General features: G+C 40.1%; 2 protein-coding genes across 13 annotated transcripts in view; one reads left to right on the plus strand and one right to left on the minus strand.

Moving 5' to 3' along the window:
• The window catches only part of LOC122986684 (focal adhesion kinase 1-like), a 65468-nt gene extending 52027 nt beyond the window's left edge, over window positions 1–13441 (plus strand). For 5 of the 11 annotated variants that reach the window (XM_044357988.1, XM_044357979.1, XM_044357983.1 and 2 more), the window contains 11 exons: window positions 15–92; window positions 303–491; window positions 1226–1351; window positions 4603–4665; window positions 6848–6887; window positions 7755–7858; window positions 8169–8177; window positions 9469–9624; window positions 10080–10160; window positions 10296–10381; window positions 11221–13441. In XM_044357988.1, the coding sequence (XP_044213923.1) occupies window positions 15–92; window positions 303–491; window positions 1226–1351; window positions 4603–4665; window positions 6848–6887; window positions 7755–7858; window positions 8169–8177; window positions 9469–9624; window positions 10080–10160; window positions 10296–10381; window positions 11221–11347 (1059 nt within the window). In that variant the 3' untranslated portion in view covers window positions 11348–13441. The remainder of the gene's footprint in view (window positions 1–14; window positions 93–302; window positions 492–1225; window positions 1352–4602; window positions 4666–6847; window positions 6888–7754; window positions 7859–8168; window positions 8178–9468; window positions 9625–10079; window positions 10161–10295; window positions 10382–11220) is intronic. The other 6 variants (XM_044357980.1, XM_044357989.1, XM_044357991.1 and 3 more) reach the window with 3 other exon arrangements.
• Window positions 13442–17214: 3773 nt separating this feature from the next.
• Window positions 17215–25548, minus strand: LOC122988223 (cleft lip and palate transmembrane protein 1-like protein). 2 transcript variants are annotated; one of them, XM_044360442.1, is made up of 17 exons: window positions 24868–25544; window positions 24175–24266; window positions 23503–23680; window positions 23257–23384; window positions 22212–22290; window positions 21957–22074; window positions 21622–21716; window positions 21007–21091; window positions 20823–20923; window positions 20667–20726; window positions 20505–20555; window positions 20291–20373; window positions 19957–19991; window positions 19752–19807; window positions 19593–19637; window positions 19248–19381; window positions 17215–19015 (listed from the first exon to the last, which is right to left on the minus strand). In XM_044360442.1, exons 1-17 carry the CDS (start codon window positions 25066–25068, stop codon window positions 18949–18951), a joined length of 1608 nt encoding a protein of 535 aa, XP_044216377.1. In that variant the 5' UTR covers window positions 25069–25544; the 3' UTR covers window positions 17215–18948. The 2 variants fall into 2 exon arrangements, with proteins under 2 accessions (XP_044216377.1, XP_044216378.1); XM_044360443.1 differs by lacking the exons at window positions 17215–19015; window positions 19248–19381; window positions 19593–19637; window positions 19752–19807; window positions 19957–19991 and adding an exon at window positions 19999–20088 and having other exon boundaries at window positions 24868–25548.
• Between the last annotated feature and the right edge of the window lie 24 nt (window positions 25549–25572).

The following is a 25572-nucleotide window of genomic DNA, read 5'->3' on the forward strand; positions in this document are numbered from 1 at the left end:
TTCTCTGTCTGCAGCCTAGTAGACCAGGTTATCCAAGTCCTCGTTCGAGTGAAGGATTTTACCCCAGCCCCCAGCATCCTGGACACTACCAGGTATGTAGACAACTTCTACAGACTGAACACAACCAATGTTTTCTTCTGCTACTGTTATGTCTATCAAATTCTGATATAATCTAATACAAATGTACGTGTAATTTACAGGCTGCAGCAATTAATGTTGCAGTTATCAAAACAACGAGAATATCAGTCTAACATTGTGTTTTTTTTCTCTCTCTCTTTGTCCTCCCTCCCTCTCTGCGTCAGATGGCTGGATACCCCGGCCCTCACACGCTCCCCTCGGTGCCGAGTGCCCTGTACCCCCCGCCGGCGGCAATGCTGGACACACACCACGCCCACACGCACCCCCGCCACCACGTCCACACACACTCTCATGTACAGCACCTTCCCCAGCCACACGGACAGGACATGGCACTGTGGGGCTCAGCAATGGAGGTAGGAGACCAATGTTGCCCCCGTACACACAAACACACACTAACATGCACGGGTAAGTTATGATAGGATTGTTAACTGCAACACATGCGGAATTATTTTGTTTGATTTGTTATGGACATTACATTAGCTTGCATCCAATCACACTCTTAGTTGTTGGAAATCATTGAAACATTTTTTAATTTTTAATTTTTAAATGAAGTATTAACAATCTCAAAATCTTGAATATCTAAGTCCATAACAGAGAGGCCAATATTATTAAAGACTTTTCCATTTCCTAGAGATACATGGTGCTAATATTGCATTGGTTGCCTGGCAACCTTAACAGACTTATCATTCCTATTCGTACAGTTCAAGTATTGTAAACAGAAGTTATAAAGAATGAAAAAAATACTTTCTGCATAACAAGTCTAGTCCACAAATGTATTTAAAAGTTAAGAGTGAACTTTTTGATCCTAGCTGATAAAGCATTGATGTCTGGTACACATCAACAGTCCATCAACACCCGTTATTTTCAGTGTGTGTGTCCACCATCGCTCAGCCTCTCATCAGTTTGGTGTATGTGTCTGTCTGTCTCCATGTCCTCTGTTTGTGTGCGTGCATGCATGTTTCTCATGCGTCTGTGACTGCGCATGTGGTCCTGTGTTGGTGTGCATGTTTGTCGCTATGCCTCGTCTTTTGTTGCACGTTTGTATTTCTGTTTGTGTTTGTGTTTGTGTGTGTGTATGTGTGTGTAGGACAGGGCTGTAGACATGCAGCAGTGTGTAGGCCAGCAGTGCCTGTTCATGGAGGAACAGCTGATGATACAACAACAGCAGATGGAGGAGGATCAGAGGTGGCTGGAGCAGGAGGAAAGGCTGCTGGTAACACACACAGCACACACATAGGAAAAGACACTCACACATAAAGTTAATACATACCCAGTGCTAAAAACATAACAGTACATTTAAGTTACAATTTGGCTTGACAGACTATACTTGCCTACTATACTATACTCTGTTAGAGGCTTGATAATGCTTCTGTATTTTGGGGTATTTCTATCTCAGAGGTGAACAAAGTTTTGCTGACATATTTCTGCAAGTTAAATATAACCATTTGTATTTTTTACCACTTCAAATAAAATTTAAGACCATTTTCATATTTAAATGAGCCATAACCTCACAAACAGTCTCTGTATAACCAGGAACAGTTCACAGTAGAAAAGTAGAACATGAACAAACAGCTTTTTGTGTGTGATCTTGTTGTGCATGGTGCAATGTGTTATTGTTACATGCAAGAAAAAGCTGTGTTGCTTATACGCCATCTTTGACATGTCAGTTGTGTTTTTTTTTTTTTTTTTCCAGTTCCATGATGCATGTCGTCATGTTTTTTGTAAATTTATCAATGGACTCTGATATTTATCACACCCTTATCAAGGACAAACACACATAGAAGTGTAATAAATGGAAAAATAATAATAAATGAGATGTGTAAGCTTAAATATATCTAAAATCACTTAAGTCATGGTTAGTTAGGATCATGTTTGTGATATTAGTCCTGTGGAGATTTGTGAAGCACAATTGTAAAGGAAACTCAAAATTTGAAAGCTTGGTTTAATCCTGCTGCAGTTGCATTAAATCCTAAACCTTTTGAAGGGCCAGTGTCACAGTGACCTGCTCTGAATTTCAAGGATGAGTAAAAGTAAAAGAAGGATTTTCTTGGATCAAATAAGAATCACATTTTTGAAAGCTTAGGACAGGGTGGAAAATGTTACTATTATCTCAGTTTTTCAAATGAGCAGTTTTATTTTTCATTTGATCAGTTTCCTCAGCGAGCTACTCTTAAAGAACTGTTATGCACAATACTTGCAGTATTTTCTCTCTGCTTTCACCAGCTCAAATTCCTCTTAAATTGGGGCATTAAATTCTTGTTGCTTAGCAACTCAATAATTTGTAACCAGGGATTAACCACATTTGGTCGCACTGTTAGCAAGGGCATCGACTTTACAAATACAGTAAGATATGTGATTTTCAACACAGTGACTCCTGTGTGACTGTTTAAAATGAACATGACATGTAATGCCAACATGTGTTGTGATGTAAACATTCATATCACTTGTCGCACCAAAGAAAATGCATTTGTGTGGCCAACTTCATAGTCACTGATCTTCTGGAGAAAAAAAAAAACATGAATTAAAGTAATTGATATGCATGATTTCTTCCAAAAAAAAATTATAGTTGTCCACTTCCTGATCCCTACTTTTTATGTTGAGAATTATCTGCATGAAGATAGAAATTTCTTGCAATCTCTCCTGCATATATTAGCTTTGGAGTGCTAACTGGTCGTTAGTTATTCTACAGTATGTTCATAATGACTGCAAGACCTACTTGCCATCACTGCTTGTCACTCACACATACATAAACAAAGATATATGAAAACAAGGTTTGTAGCTGGTTCACAGCTCGAGTGTGAGAAATGTTACTTTTTATGGGAAGACCTTCAGACATAAAGAAATGAGAGAAGAGGGAAGAACATTTCACGTAGGATGCATATTTCTGTGAACATTGATTGAAGGAGCTGTCTGGGGTTTTTGCTTATTGTGTGTTTGTGTGTTTGTGTGTGTGTGTGTGTGTGTGTGTGTGTGTGTGTGTGTGTGTGTGAGAGAGAAAGAGAGAGTTTGTACGCAGGTGTGGCCTGTGTGAATTCCAGGCTAATGATAGGCTTAGAGAATCTGACAGCCCAGTCAACAGTCTGTCTTTGACCCACAACCACTAACTGACAACACACAAGATTACTGAAAATCTGGGGAGGCGTGCGTGCGTGTGTGTGTGTGTGTGTGTATGGAGGGGCGGTGCACAGGCACTTACATATAAAAGTGTGTGTCGTAGCTTAGCTGGTTTTTATAACACTGTCACTTCAGGGAGGGGCGAGAGAGAGGTGGAGAAAAGGAGAAGTGTTTGGGAAAGAAAGATAGACATGCTCGCACAGTGACTGCTCCATCCCTCCTCCTCCTCCTCCTCCCCCTCCTTCTCCTCCTCTCCTTCCCTACCCTCCGTGCGTCAGAGTCAGATATAAGTGTGCTGGAGGCAGGAAGCTTGAGTTGAATCTGAATTCTTTTTCTTGATGAAACTGCTGGCACGGACAAGGATACAGGCTAGACAGACCGACAGGAAGAAACAGTCAAAGAGGCAGACAGAGCTCTAGTGAGAGATACAATAAGATCAGAACCAGATAGCAAGAGCAGACACAACACCTCAAACAACTCAATTCATCAGACAACTTAGATGAACTCAATGGCAATGCTGGTCTTCAAGTCCTGTCTCGGAAAACTGGTAGGCAAGAGGGGCTGCTGGGAGCATGATTGTGGGGTGGGATGGTTCGTTGTATGTGTAAATGTGGTGGTGGGTGTGTGGTTTTATTCTTTGTTTGTAGGGTTTCTTTTGTGGGGCATCAAAATTTGGGGGGGATTAACTGTCAATCTGAAAAGTTGTGCCGAAGTTGTAAAAAGTTTGTTTTGTTGTACAGCGTGTTCCTGCTTTTATTGGAAGTCTCAGGCAGGAAAACCATGTTTGGATACATACTGTGATGTTTTTGTGCGCTGCCGTGATTGAATCATACATTTCTTCATTCGCTGAATCATTGTTAAGACTTTGGATTTAACTTTGGTGAATTAGTTAACAGACAGAACACATTATAAACTGTAACTCATTTACTAATAACAGGGTTCTTATTGTCATGTATTACTGATAATAAAGGATCGTTTGAGTCTAAACATCTTGAATTAACCCACAGTTTGAAATGATTGAGTTTGCAACAGTCTGAAAACAAAGCATGGGATATCGAGCCGACAGCTTGCCATAAAAGGATATTTGTCTCCGAGCATTTTCCAGGAATACAGACCCAGTACCAAAAGTCCTTTGTGAAATCACAAACAGAAAAGCAATGTGACTTACTTTTTTTGAGGGGGGGGATCACAACTAGTATTTAAATATAGAACCTCGTATCAGTGAATCTCTAATTGCTTGTTAAATGACATGAAACCAGCACTGAATGTTTTTTTTTTTTAATGTTGATATATAGAGGTAATTTTTGGCATTTTTTTAATGTAATTTTTTATTTATGTGTGTGTGTTTAGAAACCAGACACCAGAAGTTCTAGAGGGAGTCTGGACAGAGAAGAGAGTGGACTCCAGCCACCAGTAAGCTTTCTTTCTTTTTTACTGCAGCTATATTCTGTCTCCATTCATCTCACTGTTAGTTGGGGTCTAAGGTGTCACTCAGACCAGACCAGGCTGAAATAACTGTACTTCACTCAGCCCCTCTCTGATTTTCACTGTCAAAATCATGATCCCCTTCCTCCCACTCAGCATGAGCATCTTGAAGTAGAAGAAAGTTGTTTTTCTGAACTGTTTGTGTTTTTAAGAGAGGAGGATGTCAGATAAAGAAAACGTTGACGGAAGTTCACATTCTGGTTGGACCCTTTGGCTGCAGTGTGTGTATGTTTTGATTAGAGCCGAGGGGATTGATCCAGGGACAGGAAGTGACCCGTTGGGAGCGGGGTCAGCAATGAGGGGTCAATGGATTCCCATAGTATCACCGGTTATTAATAGAATAAGAAAACAAAACAGCCATGTTTACTTCTCTCTCTGTCCCCACTGTGAGGTAGTCTATAGTTTACCAGGCTCTACCTAAATCTGTTCATCTGTAATTACACACCGAGAAAACACTGTTAAAACATTCAGAGTGTGAAAAGCCACATCGGAGGAGAAATCTTAAAGTATCTTAAAGTAGTAGTTGCAGCCAGAGGTATTTGTCTTACACACTTAAACAGGATATTATTTCCAACATGTTCACACAATAAAGGTTGTTGATTAAAGATCCAGATTAACTTTCACTAAATGTCAAAGTGTTACATTTAGAGTTTGAAACGAGTAGCAACTATTTTTGCAATCGATAATTGGTGACGTAATAGTTTAACTTCTTTTTGAAGCTAAAAATTCTTAATGTTCCCCTGTTCCTGCTTCTCAGTTGTAATAGTTTGTTGCTTCCTTTGTATTATGTTGTAGAAAACTACAAATAGCTTTGGCTTTTGGACTGAATCTGCAATTTTTTAAAAAAGTAAATAAATAAAGGGGAACATTTATTATTATTTTGTTCCCATTTTCTGAAAAATCTAGAAAATAATCATCAGACTAAATGATAATGCAAATAAACGTTAGCTGTAGCCCTTGTCACATCCATCTTTGTGAACATGTTCAAGTTTTTATGTCTGTGAGAGAAGAAACATTTTCTTGGCTTTCACATTTGTGACTAATCACTGGAGAGAGCTAACTTCATCATTTTTAAAAAAATTGCTGTGATGTAAGCGTGAAATAATTTGCAGTAAAACATAATGCTCATAATCTGCGTGTAACAACTTGAACATCTTTTAAGCACCGGTTGTGTTGAAAGTTAACTTCATCTTGAAGGCTTTCCTGATATTAAGGTATCGTTATCCTGGAACAAAATGAAGTAGTTATGACTAAATCCCAGAGTTGGAATCTCAACAACTGAACATCAAGTTTTATGTTGATGTTGTTGCAGCAGAAGTTGTTGTAGCAGTCTGAAGTTGCCATGGGCAAGACAGATATTTCTGTCTCTGTAATTCATCTCACTGCTTGTCCTCCTCCCATTGAATGGCTGTGGTTTGTGGTGGGAAAATCTCCCTCGTTTGTATGTGTGTCTGTCTGTCTGTGTGTGTGTGTGTGTGTGTGTGTGTGTGTGTGTGTGTGTGTGTGTAAAATGCTGTTGTAGAGTATTTTTGGGTGTTGGTGGTTGTCAGACCGCAATACTCCGATGGCATCGAGGCTTCCTTAGCCCTCTGTGCTGTTTTCTCACACTGAGAGAACAACAAAGATTCAGTAATAATGCAACAAAGTAAATATGTAACATGCCTGGCAGCACTAGAGAGTTTGTGGCATCATTGTATTTTCACAACCATCAAATTATAAATACATGCAGCAGGGTTTTTTTTTCCGGTTTTGAGAGGGTAACACTAACAAAGGAAATGCCAATTTTTTTTTGTTATCCCTTTGTAGCCAAACAGAATATTTTTGTTAACACAGAAGTAGACCACACACCACTGAAAAGAGAAACAGCCTCTCGCCTGGAGACGGCTGTGAACTCGCCGGGTTTTACAAGAACAAACTGAAACTCTGTGTCGTGTGACAAGAAAATTAAATTGGATTCCCTACATTTTTTTTTTTTTTTTTTTTTTTTTTTTTTTTTTTAGAGCCAGCTGGGTTTTTTTTTTGCCTGCAAAGTTTTAATTTCCTGTCAAGCTTCTGATTATGTGTGAGCACTTGCTAACCCAATGTTTTGTTGTTGTGTTTGTTTGTGCAGACAGGAAACCAGCACATATACCAGCCCGTTGGCAAACCAGGTAATAGACAGGCCTGTAACCCTTGAATTACAGTCACATGACCACTACTGTTGTATTCTTTTTTCTCTTTCTGTCCCTAAATCTCCAAACATATGTCATACATAACTCTGTTCACTCTTTGTACACAGATACTGATTCTCCCTCTGCGACTGTTTCTGTCTGTTGCACAGCAGATACAGTGTCAGTGTGTGCGTGTCAGTGTCTGCCTGCAGAGTGAACAGTCTGTTGCCACAATATGACAGATCTGATCGTGAACTCTGCAGCTTATTGGCCTGCTAGCGAGCAAACCAACCTCTGTTTATATGGACCCAGACTGCATGTCAGGCTCAATAGGTTGTGCGCTTGGAGCGTAAATATACCAACCCTGCAAACAGCCGAGTGCAGAGAAAATAGAAAAACATGTAGCTTAAAATAGCTTTGCAGAGAGGAGAGAGTTTGACCGTCAGATAACATGTTTTTACATCAGGATCTTAATGTTTTCTTTGTACTCAAAATCATTTTTCCTCATGTTTTGATTATTTAATTGACTAATGTAGAATTGAAACAATTAGTCTCTTTGATCAATCTGCGGAAAATTAATTGGCAACAATTTTAATAATAACTTTCAGTTGTTTTATCGTGCAAAAATGCCAAATATTTGCTTTCCAGCTTCTGTTTTATATCATTTTCAATTGAATCTTTGGGTTTTGGACCATTGGTCAGACAAAACAAGTCATTTAAAGACTGATTTTTTTGTAGCCCGATGCTCAGGTTGATGTGAGCTACCACAGTGTGCAGACTCTTAAAATGAACTGCTGAGAGAATTTGTATGAGACTGTAAAACTGTAAGGAGAAATCATGCTCACTTTCACATGTTGTGTCCTGCAGAGCATGCAGCCCCCCCAAAGAAACCCCCCAGACCTGGGGCCCAGAGCCAAGTGGGCAGTCTGGCCTGTCTAAACACCGGGGACAGTTACAACGACGGTGTGAAGGTACTTACACACTCACACACACAGTGACACACAAACCCCCAAAAAATAACATCTGCTCACATACCAGTATATGCATACAGATATAAAAACACACACTTATGAATATATAGAAATAAATGCCACCCATAAGAACAGCTTTACACATGTACACACACAACGTTTACCACATATACACATTGCATGTTTTTGAATGCTTAGAGCATTAATATTTTCCTTTTTTCCTCTTTTCGTTTGGCTGCTCCCTCTCTCCCTCCCCTCCTCCTCCTCCTCCTCCTCCTCCTCCTGCACTCTGCCTTACTGTTGACCCTAGCCCTGGCGGGTAAGCAGCACACTGTCTGTGTGTGTTTACTGTGCGTCTTGTCTCCTAGTTAATCACACTTTGATTCATTTTGCGCTCTTCTTTCTTCTGTAATTTAGCAGTCTAAAGAAATTCTGTGAGCATATCAACGCATTTCATATTTCATCCCTGCAGATCTCTGTGTTGTCTAGTTTCTTGATTCAATTGTGTTATTTTTCCTCCTAAAGCTAACACTCAAATCTAAAATGGTTTTGTTTATTTTCTTACACTAACAATATTATACCGTCAATCACACTGGAAATCCTGCAGAATTAATTTGCTTAAATCACACTAGAAGAGTAATTACGCACTTATTATTCAGTTTTCTGTGCTAGAGTGAAAAACTAGCAACCTCTATTCTCTATTCCATGTCAAACACATTCCGTCCGCATTCTTGGGGAAGAATAAGTGTGTTTTGTGATATATTTTTGTTTTATTTTCTTTAGATTTAACAGTCTGTGACTGATCGTGAAAATGTAGTTTATTACTGGAACGAGGGGTGGGAACAGTGGGATTGAGAGGAAGAAAAGTACGTACAAACAATAACATTTTATAGTGCTGCAAAGTTCATTTAGCAGCACAGATGGATTCGAAGAAAGCAAGTGGAAGTACAAAGACAATCGAGTCAGGTGAGGTCAGTGAGCCAGACACAGAGCAGAGTGTTCAGACAAGATGTTGAAAACACAGACAGAATTAGTCATTAGTCTGTTTCAAGGTGAGAGTCGTGCCTTGTAAGTTTTGAATTAAATTATCATGATTAATATAAATATGTGGTGGTGGCAGTGTGTTACCGCCATCTAGTGGTCAGAATATAGAACTATGTTCAATAACGTCTGTCTACTGACAGCCGGAGCATGTCATAGATCTAGATAACCTCCTCACATATCCATTCATTCATCCATCACTTATTTATTAATTTACTCTTTCACACAGTTTTTTCTTTGCGAGGTTACTGTTCTCTGCAGTAGTGGCTTTTCTTTTTCATCTGAACACTATTTTAAAAGTAGTGTTGTCTAAGTGGAAATGATCCCACTTTCTACCACCACCAGATGTGCAAAGTGACAAATGATCCTTAGTTAAACACAGACATGATTCTTGTACGTCTCTATAATTGTGCTGGATGTTTACAGGCAACTGTGTTAGTAGGAAGTTAATTGTTCTCATCCACATTTTCATCAACTCGTCCTCTGTGTCGTTCCCCACTCAGCTCTGCAGGTCTTTGTTCACACATTAAAACCTGCCACTCATTGCTTTTTGTCCTTTCGTCGTTCAGCTGCAGCCCCAAGAGATAAGCCCACCTCCCACTGCCAATCTGGATCGATCTAATGACAAGGTGTACGAGAACGTGACGGGGTTGGTCAAAGCTGTGATCGAGATGTCGAGCAAGATTCAACCAGCTCCCCCAGAGGAATACGTTCCCATGGTCAAGGTAACCAAGGCACAAGAGCAAAAAAGTCAGTGTTGCTGTTCTGCTCACTACTGATTGAACTTTGAGTTTAAACACATAAAAGCATCAAGTGCAGTTTATACAGTTTTATATGATTTCATATATTTTCAGTTTTCAGAGGGCAGAGTTCTGATATTGATTGGTGATTCATCTGTTATCCAGACAGATCTGACCCCTGACCTCACTAGTGATTTAGTAATTAAAGTCTCCTCATGAGTCATTGAAGCTGACATTGTTGTTTATTTCTGCTGTCCCATATTGTAGGAAATATAATCTGAATTCGAATGAATGGTTACTGGTGTTTTCTAAATCACTTTTTCATGTGTTTTTTAAGTTTACATACAGGATATTTTTTTGAAACACCTTGTAATATATTTTTTAATATTTAGTTTAACTCCTCCTGTTCTAAGAAATAACGTGTGTGTGTGTGTTTTCAGGATGTGGGTCTGGCATTGAGGACGTTATTGGCCACAGTAGATGAGACTCTACCGCAACTTCCAGCCAGTACACACAGAGAGGTAAAAACACACTCTCACTAACCAAATACATATACTCACACACGCGTCATCTGTGTTTATAATCTATCTTGTGTTGTGTGTTTTATTCTGTCAGCTCAGTATTTTATGCTCTGTTGTTTTGGGGTTTTTTCACAGATCGAGATGGCACAAAAGCTTTTGAACTCTGATTTGGCAGAACTGATTGGAAAGATGAAGTTAGCCCAACAATATGTGATGACCAGGTGGGTACACATACTAACAACATCACAATATACTATAAATGGTTTAATTTCACTGACTCATCTTTGAAGACATCACACAACATGCATGTAATAGACACCTTCTGTCTTGTCTCGTGTTTTATTATTTATTGGTTGAACAGAGTTATTCACAGGATACATTATTATTCCATTAAGGGATGCTAATAAATTTGGTAACAGACTGAGAAATATCTCTGTACTAAAGGAAGGATTCATTGTCGCTATGTGTGTCCTTCACGTATCTCTTGAACTGTTCATCCGGTCATCTCCACACACAGGTGTTTGCCTGGTGACCCAAGGGAGCGTGGTGTCGAATTTGGTGCAGTTTGGACACATGATAACATTTAATATTAATAAACTTTGAATAAACCAGCAATCAATGAGCCGCTCCGCTCTGTGCAGGGGCAGGGCAGAGCTTCACGGCTCTGCCAACTAAACACCAGCTGCCAAGTAGACAGCGAAAACAAAGCTTTGAATCATGAATGGACACTCTTACCCTATGTCTAGACAGAAAGCGTAGCGTTAGCAGCACGTTTAGCAGATCAGCAGCAACAGCAAATGACTACAGAGGAGGCATTCAGGTACATTGTTGAGTGCTCAGAGCTCAATACACAATGACTGCATAAATTAAAGCCACTAAGTAGAATGATGGATTATAGCATCTTTCTCATTATTCTGATGAAGACTGTGCATAGCTGTCTGCCACAGAGACTTAATCTAAATGCTACTGCAATTCTGCACACTGTTGTTTTAATGTTCTATTCATCTGCTCATGAGTAAGAATCTGTCGTGTAAGTAATGTTGCGTGTTTTGTGCTCTAGTCTTCAGCAGGACTATAAGAAGCAGATGCTGACAGCGGCTCACGCTCTCGCCGTCGACGCCAAGAATCTGCTGGACGTCATTGACCAATCTCGGCTCAAGATGATGGCCCACTCCCGCCCGCACTAGCCACACATCAGCTGAGCCGGTCTGTTATTTGACACACGGACTCAATGTGGTTACTGTTAGTGGAGAACTAAAGACTCCTGGATTAGTGACGTCAGCCGTTACTCCTGACACGTGAGAGTTGATGGAGCCGACAGCTTTACAACAAAAGGAGAAAACAGTGGTGTCTGATATTTTGACAACAAGTCTGTGAAGAATCATTAGTTGTTGAATCCTGTGTACGCCGAGGTAATCAGTTCATTTGGGATTAAACTCTCCACCACTGTGACTTTCTTAGTACTAAGAACAGAGCAAAAACTATTCCTGAATCAGGGACTTGGCAGCTTCACTCTCTTTGGACTGGAATATAATAATGAGTGGTTACAGTAGGTCTGGATTTGCTGACATTGGCCTGTAATTGAGCGGAATACAACTTTTAAGAAAAGCCATCAGAAGCTGATTGGACTCCGTTTGATCCGCAACATATCTGTACGAACCTTCACAGCACCCATATAAGCAGAATCCAGAGGGAGAGGACTGAAGATGAGCCAGCAGCCATGTCAGTGCGTTGGTTGACATCATGAGATTTGGTTCCCTGGATGTGAAACTCCTTCCTCAGTTTGAAATACCTCCACGTTGCCATGCATCAGTGAGCAGATAAAACCATTCAGCTTCTGCGGTTGTAGGCGGATGCTTCAAGAAAATTTACAATAAAGGCGGCCTCTCACCCTCCGTTACTCCTCCTTTTCTCTCTCTTCCATCCGTTCCCGTCTTCCCTCTGTCTCACCAGGTTTTATTTATAGACTCAGAATATCGCAGAGGAGGAGACGGAAGAAGAGACGAGAAGAGCGGATTAAAACTTGCGGACTATCTCACCTCTCCTCTCTCCTTTTCTCCTCTCTTTTTGCTGTCACCTTCCTCTCCTTTCGTTCTAACTACTCCTCCTCTTTTCCTGCAGTCTTCCTCAGCTCTGATCAGAGCAGGTTTTTAAAGACTCCAAAATGTGAAGAATCCAACCGTGTCTGGGTAAACACACCAGACAGGAAAATCCCTACTCGCACTCTATCTTAGTCTACCCTTTTTATCGGCTGGCTCCATGTTTTGTTTTTTTTGTTTTTTTCGCAGCTCACGGTCTTCTTCCTCTATACTGAAAACTGTTTGTAACATGGAACACAAGCAGATATTCGATCCCAGCATTGACTCTTGACGAGCAGCGAAGAAAAATAAAGACAGAAGGTGGCTATTGAGGGTTCAGTCCGAGTGGCTGCGTACTTTCTGCTCATCCTAGAGGAAGAGGAGGAGCAGACATCATCATCTTCTTGGGCAGGTTCTGGTCACTCTTTCTCTCTCCTCGCCTGCAGTATCGTCCAGTTTGTTCCTCATGTGAGACTGGTGTCACACCTGTAACTGTCCCCTCACCCACTGGTGTCACAAAGTGATTTCCCCGGGAACACAGACGAACCACACGACTTGAACCTTTTTGTGCTTTGAGTCCCAGTTTCTGTCAGGTGTAACACTATCCCTGGCCTGGTGTCACCCCTGACAACAGTCACCAGGGAAACAAACACACACACACACACACACACACACGAAATGTGGAGCCACATGACTGGAACTCGTCTTGTCTTGCAGACACAAAACACTGAACTGAAAATGCAGCAGAACACTTGTGTCTTTGTTAATACTGACCCCACATGGAGTATGACGTACTGCTATATGACATGTACTGGTGACTGTACCAGTATAGCATGATATACTGGTATGGAGAAGAGCATATTTGCACAGCACCAAAAAAAAAATCTGATTTGTTTAACCCTATTTTACCCAGATTTGATTTCCATGTTTAGCCAGCAATGAAACTATCAAATCCTTGGGTGTTATAGGGATACAAATATAAAAGAAAAAACAAGCAAACAAAACAATCTATTTTATCTCTTTGTTGTTGCGTAAATCTGCTCATGTTGGTATATTGTAAGCTATACTGGTGTATATCACTGGTAAATTGTACAGAACTCATAATAGTAAACACTGGTTTTTATTTTGTCTTCTGGGCTAAATCAGCCATCTTGTCAAATAGGAGGAAAAAAACAATGAAATAAAATAATGCTGAAATGGAAATCAGACTGTGCACCTTCTTATTCCATTACAGAGATTTATTTGAAATTATTTCTTTTCAGGTTTTATAGCTGTAGTATTAACAGAATTAACAGTTTTTATTTCATGTTCATCAGCGCTGTGGTCCATCATGTATCTCGTTTTAAATGAGCATTTTTTTAAAAAAAAGCAAAACAAACATCCAGAACACAAATTGACACTTTAAGTTCTACAGGAAGTTGCTTCTCCTGGCAAGTATTTTGATCTGTGGGCAGAATTAATAACATCTTCACGGTCGTCTTAACTTGGTAAGAGTTACGCTGACATTACACTACATTTTTACTCATTTTAGAATTTAATTTCTCCTGGTCTCAAAGTCTTGATGTTCAATCGAGATCTCAATCTATTCAAACATTTAAGCACAGTTTTTTTTAGGGTAAATGATAATATTCATGTCCCTGAGTTTTCAGAATATAAATGATAGGACAGTGCTGAAAATCTATATTCAGTTAGAGTCAAAGTCATAATATATCATAATCTACCAGGTTTTTATAAACATAACATTAGCATTCACATACAGTAGTGCAACCACAGGAAGGACACTGTCAATATTTTAAAAAACATACATATTAAGAGCTTTATGTGTGTTTACAAGATGTCTACATTTACTGTACGGAGCACCAGAGTAAGTTATCTCGTAGCTTCCACAGCTTTTAACAGCTGTGGTTCATCTCCTTTGACCTCAGTGTGACAACAGCAGAAATGCAGCTACAGTCAGAAGCAGCAGCGGCACGTGTACGTGGACGGACTCGGCTCCGCTGAAGTTACACAAGTCAAAAGTGCTGCAACAGTCGACTCTGTTTCCGTTTCCGTTTGAGTCGACTGAGGCGGTTGATGCAGCTCCTCTGCAGGTGTCCCGGCTGGCACACTGCTTCACTATGGCTTTCATTGTACCTGAACAACACACACACACACACACACACAGCAGGATGATGGAGTGAGTTGTTTTAGTCTGAAATCTAATGTTTAGATTTTGGTTTAACCACAAATTTAGAGGCTGCACTGTGCTTCAGTTCAATTAAGATCTTGAGCACGTTGAACACAATGTTTTATTACAATGGCGTCTATCAAAGTTTCCTTGAGTAAAGACTCCTCAATAATCCAACCAGACCCACTACTAACTGTTAAGAAAAACATTTAGGTTCAATAAGACATTTTAAACATCCCTAAATTCTGCAGTTTTGTATGTTCTGGATTAGAAAAGCAATACTGTGCATTCATTGTTACCTAAAGTGTCGACGATAGTCATGCATGTGTCAAGCAGTGACTGACACGTCTGTGTGCTCATGTTGCATTCTTCATTGGTGGCAGAAGAACTGCACACATAACACTCCAACGACAACACTGCAGATATGAGGCAAAAAAGGTAAAAAATAGAGACATGTGAGTTGAAGTCAGATTGAAAAAGATATAGAAAAAGAATTGCAAGCAGTGTATGATAGAATAAGGTGGACAGAAGTAAACACTTTGACTATTTCCACGTTTCTGTAGATTTTACAACAAAATGCTCTCGGATAGAAAAAAACCCAGCAGCAATACAAAGTGTGGGCTTGAAACCAAAAACATGTTAAAAAGCTGCCAACAGCTTGGCAAAAAGTGGACAAACCAGATTTAACATTTCTTTTTTTGGAGTGCGTAATGGTCAAACTTTATGTGGGTTACACATTCATTTTAAGTAGCAGTTTTGTTGCATTAACTCTCTGTGGAGCCACTGAAACAAATTATAAGGACAACAGAGGACTTGAAACATGCATCTAAACCCATGACACATTTTATCTTGATGTTATTTGTCAAGATGAAGGAAGCGTAGTTCTCTATCACAGCGCAGAATGCACCAGTATATTCTGCATTTCCTTCAGCCACACAGGCACCCTGAAAATAAAGCTCCTGATGGGTTTTTGTCCACTCTGATTATTTTGGATAAATCATATTCATCAGTCATGTTCTGTTAATTTGCTCTTATATACTGTAGTAACTATTCTGTTAAAAAAAAGCAGGTCTGTATACTTTCAATAACAATTCTCTTGAGTTTATTACATAAAAGAAACTTTCTATTTCAGCGAAGAGAAATTTGCCATCAGAAAAACCTGATCATTAACCATTTACAGTCACTTCTACTGAGCTGTTGTCAAATTCACATTTATTTCCAAAAATCAGTATTCTTAACTTCGATCAAGGATGAGACAGACTGACTTTTTCAGGAAGGAAGCAGTGATTTCATACTTTTCCAGTATGTTTTAGGGGATTTTAATTTCAGCAGCTTCATGCGTTGTTCAACGCATCAATTCATCAGTCACTGAGAATAATGTCCTAGATCCCCCACAAGATTTACACATAATAATACTACATCCTCTGGGCTAAGCCCCTGATGTCCCACTTATCTTTATCCTGCCCATGTATTAAAAAAAAAAACAGCAGTGAGCTCAGCTGTGTGAAAAGCCCCCGACCTTTTGACCTGCGGGGTGAGAAATCAGAATGGCCTGAAGTCGACCCACATACCTGGAGAGACGAGGAGGGAGACGAGGACGAGGCCGAGCAACATCTTCATACTGTAACAGGGTCACTGCTGCTGACTGTTTACCAACTGAACTGTCTGCTGTCACACCCGATGTGCCAGGCTCAATGTGTGTGTGTGTGTGTGTGTGGTCTCTATTCTTTGTTTTACAGAAGCAGCTCATCACAGCAGTTCCACCCATCATGGCATAAAACTGAAGGCATCTCATACATGTAGCGTGTGTGTGTGTGTGTTTAGGACATTCCTCGATCTTTGGTTTCACTGATACTGTCCTCTGTTTATCTACTGTCAATCTCAGAGCACGGTGCCACTAAGTTAAAGCAGCGTTCTCCGCACGATTGACAGTAGATAAACAGAAGCAAAATATCTATGAAACAAAAGTAGCTTAAGTGTTGTTGGCTTTCTTTTCTTTAGTCAGGAGGCAACTCCCATTTCTGTCTCTAAACAACCTTTCAATACAACAAGGATTGTTCACTTTGCCAACTAAGTAAATGTCATAAATCATAATGTTGTAGTATTCAAGCAAGCTGAATATTTATGGATTTTACATCCTCAAGAATTAAGTGAGGACTTGTATAAGCTTGTGTCAGTGGTCACCTGTACTGTAAATGAGGATTACTGTCCACAAAGACTTAAACATAGGATTATAGGACAGAAACAATTCTACTACACACACGCAAACAAGACACTCAAGGGTTAACCTGACCCTCAACATCACTGACTGATCAATAATTTACCTTTTTAAATCCAGGTAATATGTTGGAATATAAAAAGAAGTATAGATTGAAGATATTCTGAGAATGACTGCAGGCTGCCACGTCATCCTCATATCTGTCATATCACATCTGTTCAATGTTAACGGAGGAATCCAGCAGCACACACGCCTGCTGTAGCACACATGCACTCACACTTTTTTTTTTTTTTTTTTTTTAGGATTTTCTGTCAATTAACATTCTTTCCCTGAGGCCAAACCCGAACTTTAAAGGGACACTGCCAAGATATTTACTTGTTCCTGAAGTGCGAACACAACAAAACACACGCAGAGAGCACACACACACACACACACAAAGCATGTGAGCAACATGCGACACTTCCTGAACAGAAACCAGTCGATCAGCTGTCTGAGCTGATTTGTCTCCTGATCGCACGTGTCGACACACACACGCACATCAGTTCATACACGGTAGCTTATTTGTTTAAATTTAAATAAAGCTTAAAAGCAGTTTGTTTGTTTTTTTTATTTACATTCCATATTATCAAAAGTTAACAAGCAGGATGCATTGTCAAAAGAATGAAAAACAAAATAATCTCTAAAAATATTTGCAATTTCTCAATTATCATCCAGTTCAAGCAGTTCATTCAGCAAAAGAGAAGAAATTAGAGATCAGCGTAGCTTAAGCACAATAAACAGCGAGATATGTGAGATTTAGAGCTCTGCATTATGACGTCTGCAGGTAACATAGTTTTATCATAGTTTGTGATGCACTAGTGAGAATATTTTTGAAACACATGCCATCAGGATATTTGCTGCGAGCGGTTAATTAGTTTGGAGTGCTGTAGCCTCTTTTTATACTTGTTGGCAACTTGGATTCAGTCTTTTCTAAATAGATGTATAGTACATTAACAGCGGAAATACCCAGTATGTAATACATGATGATGGATATGATGACAAAACGCAAATAAAACTTTATCTGATGACAGTTTAGATGTACAAGATTACTCTCTACCTTCACTGCATGAAGAGAAAAAAGTGCTTCATGCTGCTGGTCCGGTGTGACCATGTGGCTTATCTGCAGGATCCACCTGCGATCGGTCCATCGTTACAAAACTTGTGTCACTGAGCCACGCGATGTTCAAACCTCAGAGCATTATTTTAGATTGTAGTAAGGATCACAAGGTTTCCAAAAGCACCAGATATGTTGCGCTGAAGTTGGGGGAATTGTGTATAAAATACATGAATTAATTAAAGGTGAAGCCATGACATTAATTAAGATATTTCAGTCTGTATAAGCAATGTTTAGCTTCAGTGAAATGATGGAACAAGCACAAACAGAATAAACTCTTTACAGTATGTATAAATCTGTTCAAACAATATGTAAAAAAAAATCTTTTCTTATTTTGCAGGTTGTTAAATTACATTTTAAAGGGAGAATCAGTGTTTAAGAAGTTAGGACAGTCGAGTCAGTCATGACCTTAACCCATGACGTTTAAGTCTAGTAACAACATGGTTGAGCTGTATTTGGAGTAGAAGGTTCCGTCCCTCACAATTTCACCAGGAAACACTTTCAATAACACCTCTACTAGTGCATATGGAGGAGAATAAAGCAAACACACATTACGACTGGTCATACGATGCTGTCAATATAATTCTGGAAAGGTATCCCAGTGTGAAATGTACAGCAACGTTCAACCACTGCAGCGGTAAAGGGTGACGCTCCATCAACGCCTCGCAGAAAGCAGCAGCACCGTGAGTGTACAGCGGCGAGGCGTCTGAAGCGGAGCAGCTCGTCTCGGATCAGTCTGTAGCTGCTGCGGCAACAACACGTGGCCGAGTGTCCCGCCTGAGTCTCCGTCTCACTCCTTCGAGGTTAATTTATTCCCTCGCTGTTTTCCGAAGATGAGTTTTTGTGTTCAGAAAGAAAAGGTCCGGAGTGCTCAGAAGTTCAAAGAAGTGTGATGACGGTGCTCTTTGGTAGGGAACACAAAAGTTCAAAAAAGAAGAAAGGTCCGGGGCATTCTCCTGGCAAAAAAAATTTAAAAGCCTTTATTCAGATGGTTATTTCATGGTGGAATTCTTAAAAACACAGACAATACCTGTGCATGCTAAAATAGAGCCTTCTTCAGTGTGTCACCCATCTGAATAAAAGCTTTTAAACTTCTTGCCAGAAGAGTGCCTTGGACCTTTCTTCTTTTATGAGTTTTTGTGTGTTTGTGCATTCATTCAACCGCCTTCTTCTCACTGAGTCTTTACTTTCTTGCTGTGGGTCCCGGACTCTCGTCTTCTGGCTTTAGGGGCGTAACGCCTGGTGGAGGAATGAGATGAAAACAGGATTGTGCTGCTGTCATTTCAGGAAAAAAAAAATCACTCAGGTGGATGGTGAAAAGAAAGCAGCTGTCAGCAGCAGCAAGGAAGAGTCAAAGGACAAGAGGTGCCACTAGCAAAGTAGATGCATCAAGTCAAGCACGGAGGCACCGGAGTCCCTACAATACCAAAATGTTCTGCATGAGTGTGGGTTTGAAATATTGTAATCTTACCTTCGCTGGTAGAGGTAGAGGAGGAAGAGGAGCTCGTCTCTGAAGCAGGAGAGTTGATGAGATGACGAGAAGGATCCAGAGGAGGAGAAAAAGGAGGCGCAGGAGCACAGATCTGAGATCAGGGTGTTTACTCCCTGGTTGGAGAAAAGAGAGGTAGAGGATACAATAATGACACTCATCAACTCAAATAGTGTCACTATTAAATATAGATGATCATTCTCTGAGTAATATCTAATAACTGTGCAAAAGTCCTGCAAACTCACAGTAAAACAAAGAGTGAGAGCATTTTATAACATAAAGGTTTCAGAAGAGTTGAATTTCAAGAGTTGAAATGATGGCACTCACTCTGTACATCAACACTGTCCCCTGCAGGTGGCTCACAGACTTCAACTGATTGAGAGAGAGACGGGTGGAGAAACACAGTATTTGGCAGACATGTTTATTTCCTTTCTCTCAGCGCTATAATCACATAATCTGGCAAGTAATACATTATTAAAGACCGACCTTGTGGTTGATGAAGAGCTGCGGGGCCATAGACAGGAAGCCAAAGGCATACACTCCTGAGAGAAGAGAGGAGGAGAGTTATAGTGCCAATATAGCACATTATCACATAGGAGTGAAAGCATCACCTTGATTAAAAATAGAGTGTTAAAGTAAGAAACCACCTTGTTAAATATGTACAAATGTCACTGGATCCAAGTCAACTCACCAGTCACCAGGCTGTTGATCATCCAGGAGTAGTAACTGTTAACAAAGTATATCTGAACAATTAGAGGTGCATATTTCCTACCTGAGTTAAGTGTTTTATGTATATCTTATTTGTCAGTGTAGATTTTCTCCACTAGAGGAGAAAAGACATAAAAGTGTGAGTTTAAAAAAGCTCAAAAATATTCAAGACAAATCCAGGTGGGATTTGAATCTGACTCCCTAAAACACTTCAGTACAGGTGGAATATTTAGTGCTATCTGGATATAAACCAGTAAAGGTTAAGTCAAAATGCACGTGACAAAGCAGAAAGCTGAACTGAGTGATGATGAGCTCACCTCTTTTGACGTAAGTAGGCCAGAGAGAAAATAGCTCCGCTCATACACAGAGGATAGACCAAGTAGGACAAGTATCTGGATGCCTTGAGAGGAAAAAAAAAAAAAAAAAAAAAAAACGCAGACAAAATATTAAAATAAAACAAAGCCTTGAGCAGAATTTAAAAATCAGAGCTGTTAAGAGAGGTGGAGGATTCAGATAGAAACACACTCGCACCTGTGTGTCATATTCCACTGTCTTTCTTTCTTCTTCATCCAGCTTGTTTACCTGCACATAGTGACAGAAGAGATTGTCATAGATCTTTGAAAAAGCAACACACATTCCTGTCTAAACACATTTGTCTGAAGCTATGTTGACCATAAATCGGTAAATACTTACATGGAGCTTGGAGCTTTTCAACTGCACATGGATCTTAAACACTTTAAACAGCTTCCATACCTACAAGATGACAGATCATGGGGCGAAACCAATCAATGACCCCTAGGTGTCAGTTTTAACCTTCATCTGTTGATTTCTGTTGTCATTGATAAATACCTCTACGCATGCTCCGAGACCGACAGGAAGCAGCACCAGAAGACTCGTCTCCTCGAGCAGATGGAGGAAAATCAGCAAAGTACTGAGACTCCGCCACAGAACTAGAAACGAAAGAACATGACGAACTTGTACATAATAAAAGAGGTTCAGTTTGTATCATTTGATGAATATGACAGTTTCTCACCTGACTTCCTGGACATTCCCACCATGCTCTTCTTTTTTCTCCATGAGCTGATGTCGTTTTTCAGAGCCAGGAATTCACAGATGAGCTGCAGCAGACCGTAGACAACTCTGTTCAACTTTATTATACTAACCATGATTTGTAATACACCACCATTGTGCCTACATCTAGGGCTGATGTAGGATTATTTTCATTATTGATGAATCTGTCAATCAATTCTCTCAATTCTGGTGGTCAAAAATGGTGAAAGATGTCGATCCCAAAACCCAAGGTGACGTCCTCAAATGTCTTCTATTGTCCCGACCAACAGTCCACAAACCAGGAATATTTAGTTTACTATCAAGACTAAATAAACCTGGAAATATTTACATTTGAGAAGCTGGAATCTGAGACATTTTCTTTTAAAAAAACTACTCAAAACGATTATCAAAGTAATCGGATTAACTTTCTATCGACTGAGTAATTGACTTATCGTTGCAGCTCTACCTACATGACACACTGTGTTACTTGGTATTACACACTGGGATTCAAAAACTAATTCACAATACTTAGGACTATGTATCAGATGCTTTATAATGTGTACTGTGTGTTAAAATATGTGGTGTTGTATAGTCTTACTTGCAGAGCTGTGATGAGTGCAGTCAGCACTAACAGGTAAAGGTTGGAGCCGACCAGAGTTTCTTTAATCTCATCTATGTTTTCCTCTGTGAAGCCTAGATAGACAAAACAGAAGCATCATCTCCTGATTAACTGAATGTTTATATCCAAATAAAGAAAAATGAAAAACAGTTATCTCTTGTCCCCAAAACTACCACAAAACCTTTTAATACACCAAAATGTTGCAGACTGGAGACCGCATCCTGCAGGAGAACCCTGAACCCATCTAATGTTCTTTAAAATAATAATTCATCAAATCCTCATATCGCATGATATCTGTTATCTCATTAACTCACCAAACTGCCGCAGAGAATAAACCACATCCTGTAGATGGACCCAAAATCTGAATCTCCTTAAAGAGATTCCCTCATAGGACACAGTCAGAGGGAGCTGGATGGTGCTGCTGCTGATCTCCTATAAATAGATAGATAGATAGATAGATAGATAGATAGATAGATAGATAGATAATTGTTATTTAATTCAAAATACAGCAGTATATGGACATGGTCGTACGAAATGTGTGTCAGCCTTTGAGTGTAGAAGCATTTTACCATGAGGTCTCTGACTCTGAAGCTGAGCTCGTTAACCAGCAGCAGAGGAAGGTACATCATCTGTCTGCCTTCCTGAGAGCTACAAGAAGACACAAGAAGGAAGTTTAATTTAAACAGACACGCCGGCTCGGGGCAGGTTCCTTATTTACAGACAGGAGGAGCTGCGAGGGCAGTAAACATTATCGACAAACACGCATGCATGTAAATGGCTTCCTCAGCTGTAACGCTAACAGTAGTTTTTTGAGAGATGTGACTGTGTTTTGTTTTGTTTTTTCCTTTTGATCCAGATTGGCTTTAGCATTGATAACCCTCCAATCCATTTCTACAGAGCAGTGGTGTCTAACTTGGGGGTTGGGACACCTCAAGTGGGTCACAAGGTAAATCTCAGGGGTTGTAAGATAAGTAATAGCACAGGAAAGCAGAAAAAATCTATTTACGCAACATAAAATGTTTTATTTGTCTGACTTTTTTCTTGAGAATTGCTGCATTTTATCACCTCAGGCCTCTAAAAATGATATAAATAATTTAATCTGAGAAGGAAAAATTTCTCTCGTTGACATTTTTGACATGTGACGAATGGCTGCAAATAGATATTTCTTTGTTTCAAGGGTTCACAAGATGAAAACGTTGAGAGCCACAAATATATATATGGTATATACAGTATATATATATATATATATATATATATACAGTGTGTGTGTACAGGGCATACAGATAGAGTAGATGAAGAAGGAGGATGAAGAAAGTTCCGAACAAAGTTTTCCTCAAGATTGGCGGCTGTGAATGCTTTTTCTGTACATTATATAAATGTTTGTCATATTACAAAAGAAAATCAGCAACATGTTTTATTTCCTATGTTCAAATAATAAATGATCAGAATAAAATGTTTGAGTCTACTTGATTTTCTCACATGCAGCCAACAGAGTGTATTTTATTCCAAGCATTGCAGCACTAAATATCATGACAAGCAGCATTCATAAAGCAGAAGCCAGCAGAGCTGCGGCTGATCGATGCCTTTGACCTCCAAAAGCTTCGTGTGACTTACACCCTCATGTAGCGCCGCACATCACTGGGAAGTCCCGCCTTGTTAAAGGTGAAGTCCTCTGACATCATATTAATTGACAGGTGGGGTCTCCAGTGGGATACGGGATTCTCTGATCGGGCGCTTGACCTCTGATGGAGCCACAAATAACAAGGAGACAAAGTGGTTTTGATTATGCACACGTAAAAATGCACTGCAAAGGTAACACGCTGGTTGAAATATGAAGCACTTTGACAGATATTGAGTTACCCTCTGCGTGTCTCTCTGCCCTTCTCTGTGTGTGGGAGTGATGTAGATGGTGAGCTGAGCTGCATAGTGGACCTCTCTGCTGTCCTCTAAAGGTGAAACACCGGCCTTGTGAACATACACGACTGCATACAGGGTGCCATTCGCTTGAGTCTCCTCTGGCAGAGACACGTTCACCCGCCTGTGGACAAAGACAGTGAAAGAGCAGAAGACAGGTTAGAAAGAACAAGACAGACAAGATAGAAAAAGCAAAGAGAGACAGGATGTTAAAACTTCCAGCCTAGAAAACAGAGACGGACACATAATCTTTTTAGCTCTTAATAAATATTTACTAATACTCACCAATATGTAGTCTGTGTTATAATAGAAGTTATAAAATATCTTTTGACTCTGTAGCTACAATACAGGAGATTTACAGTCCTGCTTTCAAACACTAGTCGAAGGTCTTTATCTTCTGTTTGCAGCCACTACAGTGACTGGAGAAACTTTTGATGTCCTATTTATTTCTATGACTTATTTCTATATTACAACAACCATGTTGCTACCACTATGTAAAAAAAGAATTTCATGCCATTAATGTGTTTCCTATACAGTGTTACTCTTGTAGTTGAAATGAGCAGGAACTGACTGATAAAAATGTGTAACACGGTTATAACATCAACATGTCAAACCCACCTCTCAAATGTAGAGTGCGGATCAAACGGGTCTATTTTTACAGCGAGGTTGAGCTGGCTGTTGTCTGGCACGAGGCAGGTGAAGACGCTCAGCTGGATAAAATAAAGCAGAAGAAGAGAAGAGATTGAAAGCAGTAAGAAAAAAGCAACATGAGATTCAACTGCAGTAATGGAGAAATGACTTGTGTTCTGACTATGTTCCGAATATATTGTGTTATCTTGATGACTGAACTGACGGCTCTCAAACTAAACTTACTGGGGCTGAACTTACTGAACATCAGTAATGATTTCTTTGAAGAGATCATTGTGATGATGCTGCAGTTTTGTACCAAATCTCAGATTGGAACGGTCTGGATTAATAAATCCTACAGCTAAACCACCACAATAATAAATCTGTGCGGGGATATTTTCTCCATCATGTAAATCACCAAAACATCCCAAGGGTTCAGCGTAGACAAACATACTGTCTTTCTATTTTTACATTAAGTCGCACAGAGCTCATTTCATTTGATCTGAGTATGAACTGCATGTGCTCTGGATTTTAGGCTGAGCTAACATGATGAAAAAGCAGAGGCAGTGTGTTGAGTTATCCTCAGGCTCATGTTCAGGCCCATGCAGTTAAGTCTTAAAGCGAAGTCTTGTCTATTTGCCTAAAGTAGCATTATAGAAATAAGGAAGACAGGCCTGTGCTAACCTGCAGTCTGGGTCTTGCTGTCAGGTAGGAGCTGATGCAGTGCTCTCCTCTGCCTCCATCGCAGGGTTTGGTGTTGAGGAAGCCGTACAGCAGCCAGGCGGTGTGGAGCATGTAGACCACAAACACCCCGAGCAGCAGCTTAGCGATGGAGCTCCTCTTAGCGCTGCCGTCCGCCGGCTTGGAGCAGCACGATGGGAACATGGCAGCTTATATATATACTGATGCTGGAGAATATCAACGACTAACAAACAAAATAAAAATGGACGCGGTCTAGGTTGAAGATCGGAGCGGTTTGATGAGGTCGAGTAGACAGCGTCGACACATAGGGTGCATCCCAGGTCTCTTAAACTGCATCCACGTTTTCCTCACTTGTGTCTTTTCCTTGCGTCTTAGTCCCTCCCACCGTGGATGCAGGAGAGACTCAAGCCCCCCTCCTCTCATTTCTCAATTTTGTACATCCTCAATTCCTTTCCTCACCTCCTCTCCTCGCGTCTTAGTCCCTCCCACCTAAGATGCGAGCGGAGGAGGCGAGGAAGAGACATGAGGACAGAGGAGTCGAGGCAACAGGCATTTAACAAAATGAGACATCCTTGCAATCAAATATAACATGCGGCAGAGCTGCATCATCTGTCCATTGTTTTGTTACAGCCTACCGATGTATTTTATGATCTCTGACAGATGAGAATAACAGTGTTCATGGCCACT

The sequence above is a fragment of the Thunnus albacares genome, chromosome 8, assembly GCF_914725855.1.
Source record: "Thunnus albacares chromosome 8, fThuAlb1.1, whole genome shotgun sequence".
NCBI lineage: Eukaryota > Metazoa > Chordata > Actinopteri > Scombriformes > Scombridae > Thunnus > Thunnus albacares.

What these genes read in the sequence shown, in the direction of transcription:
- LOC122988223 (XM_044360442.1), bottom strand. Translation starts at nt 25,068, where the DNA reads ATGTTCCCATCGTGCTGCTCCAAGCCGGCGGACGGCAGCGCTAAGAGG. An exon ending in GTCTCGGAGCATGCGTAGAG is followed by an intron (nt 20,727 to 20,822) that starts GTATTTATCAAT and finishes GTCATCTTGTAG; the next exon opens with GTATGGAAGCTGTTTAAAGT. An exon ending in GATCAACAGCCTGGTGACTG is followed by an intron (nt 19,808 to 19,956) that starts GTGAGTTGACTT and finishes CTCTTCTCTCAG; the next exon opens with GAGTGTATGCCTTTGGCTTC.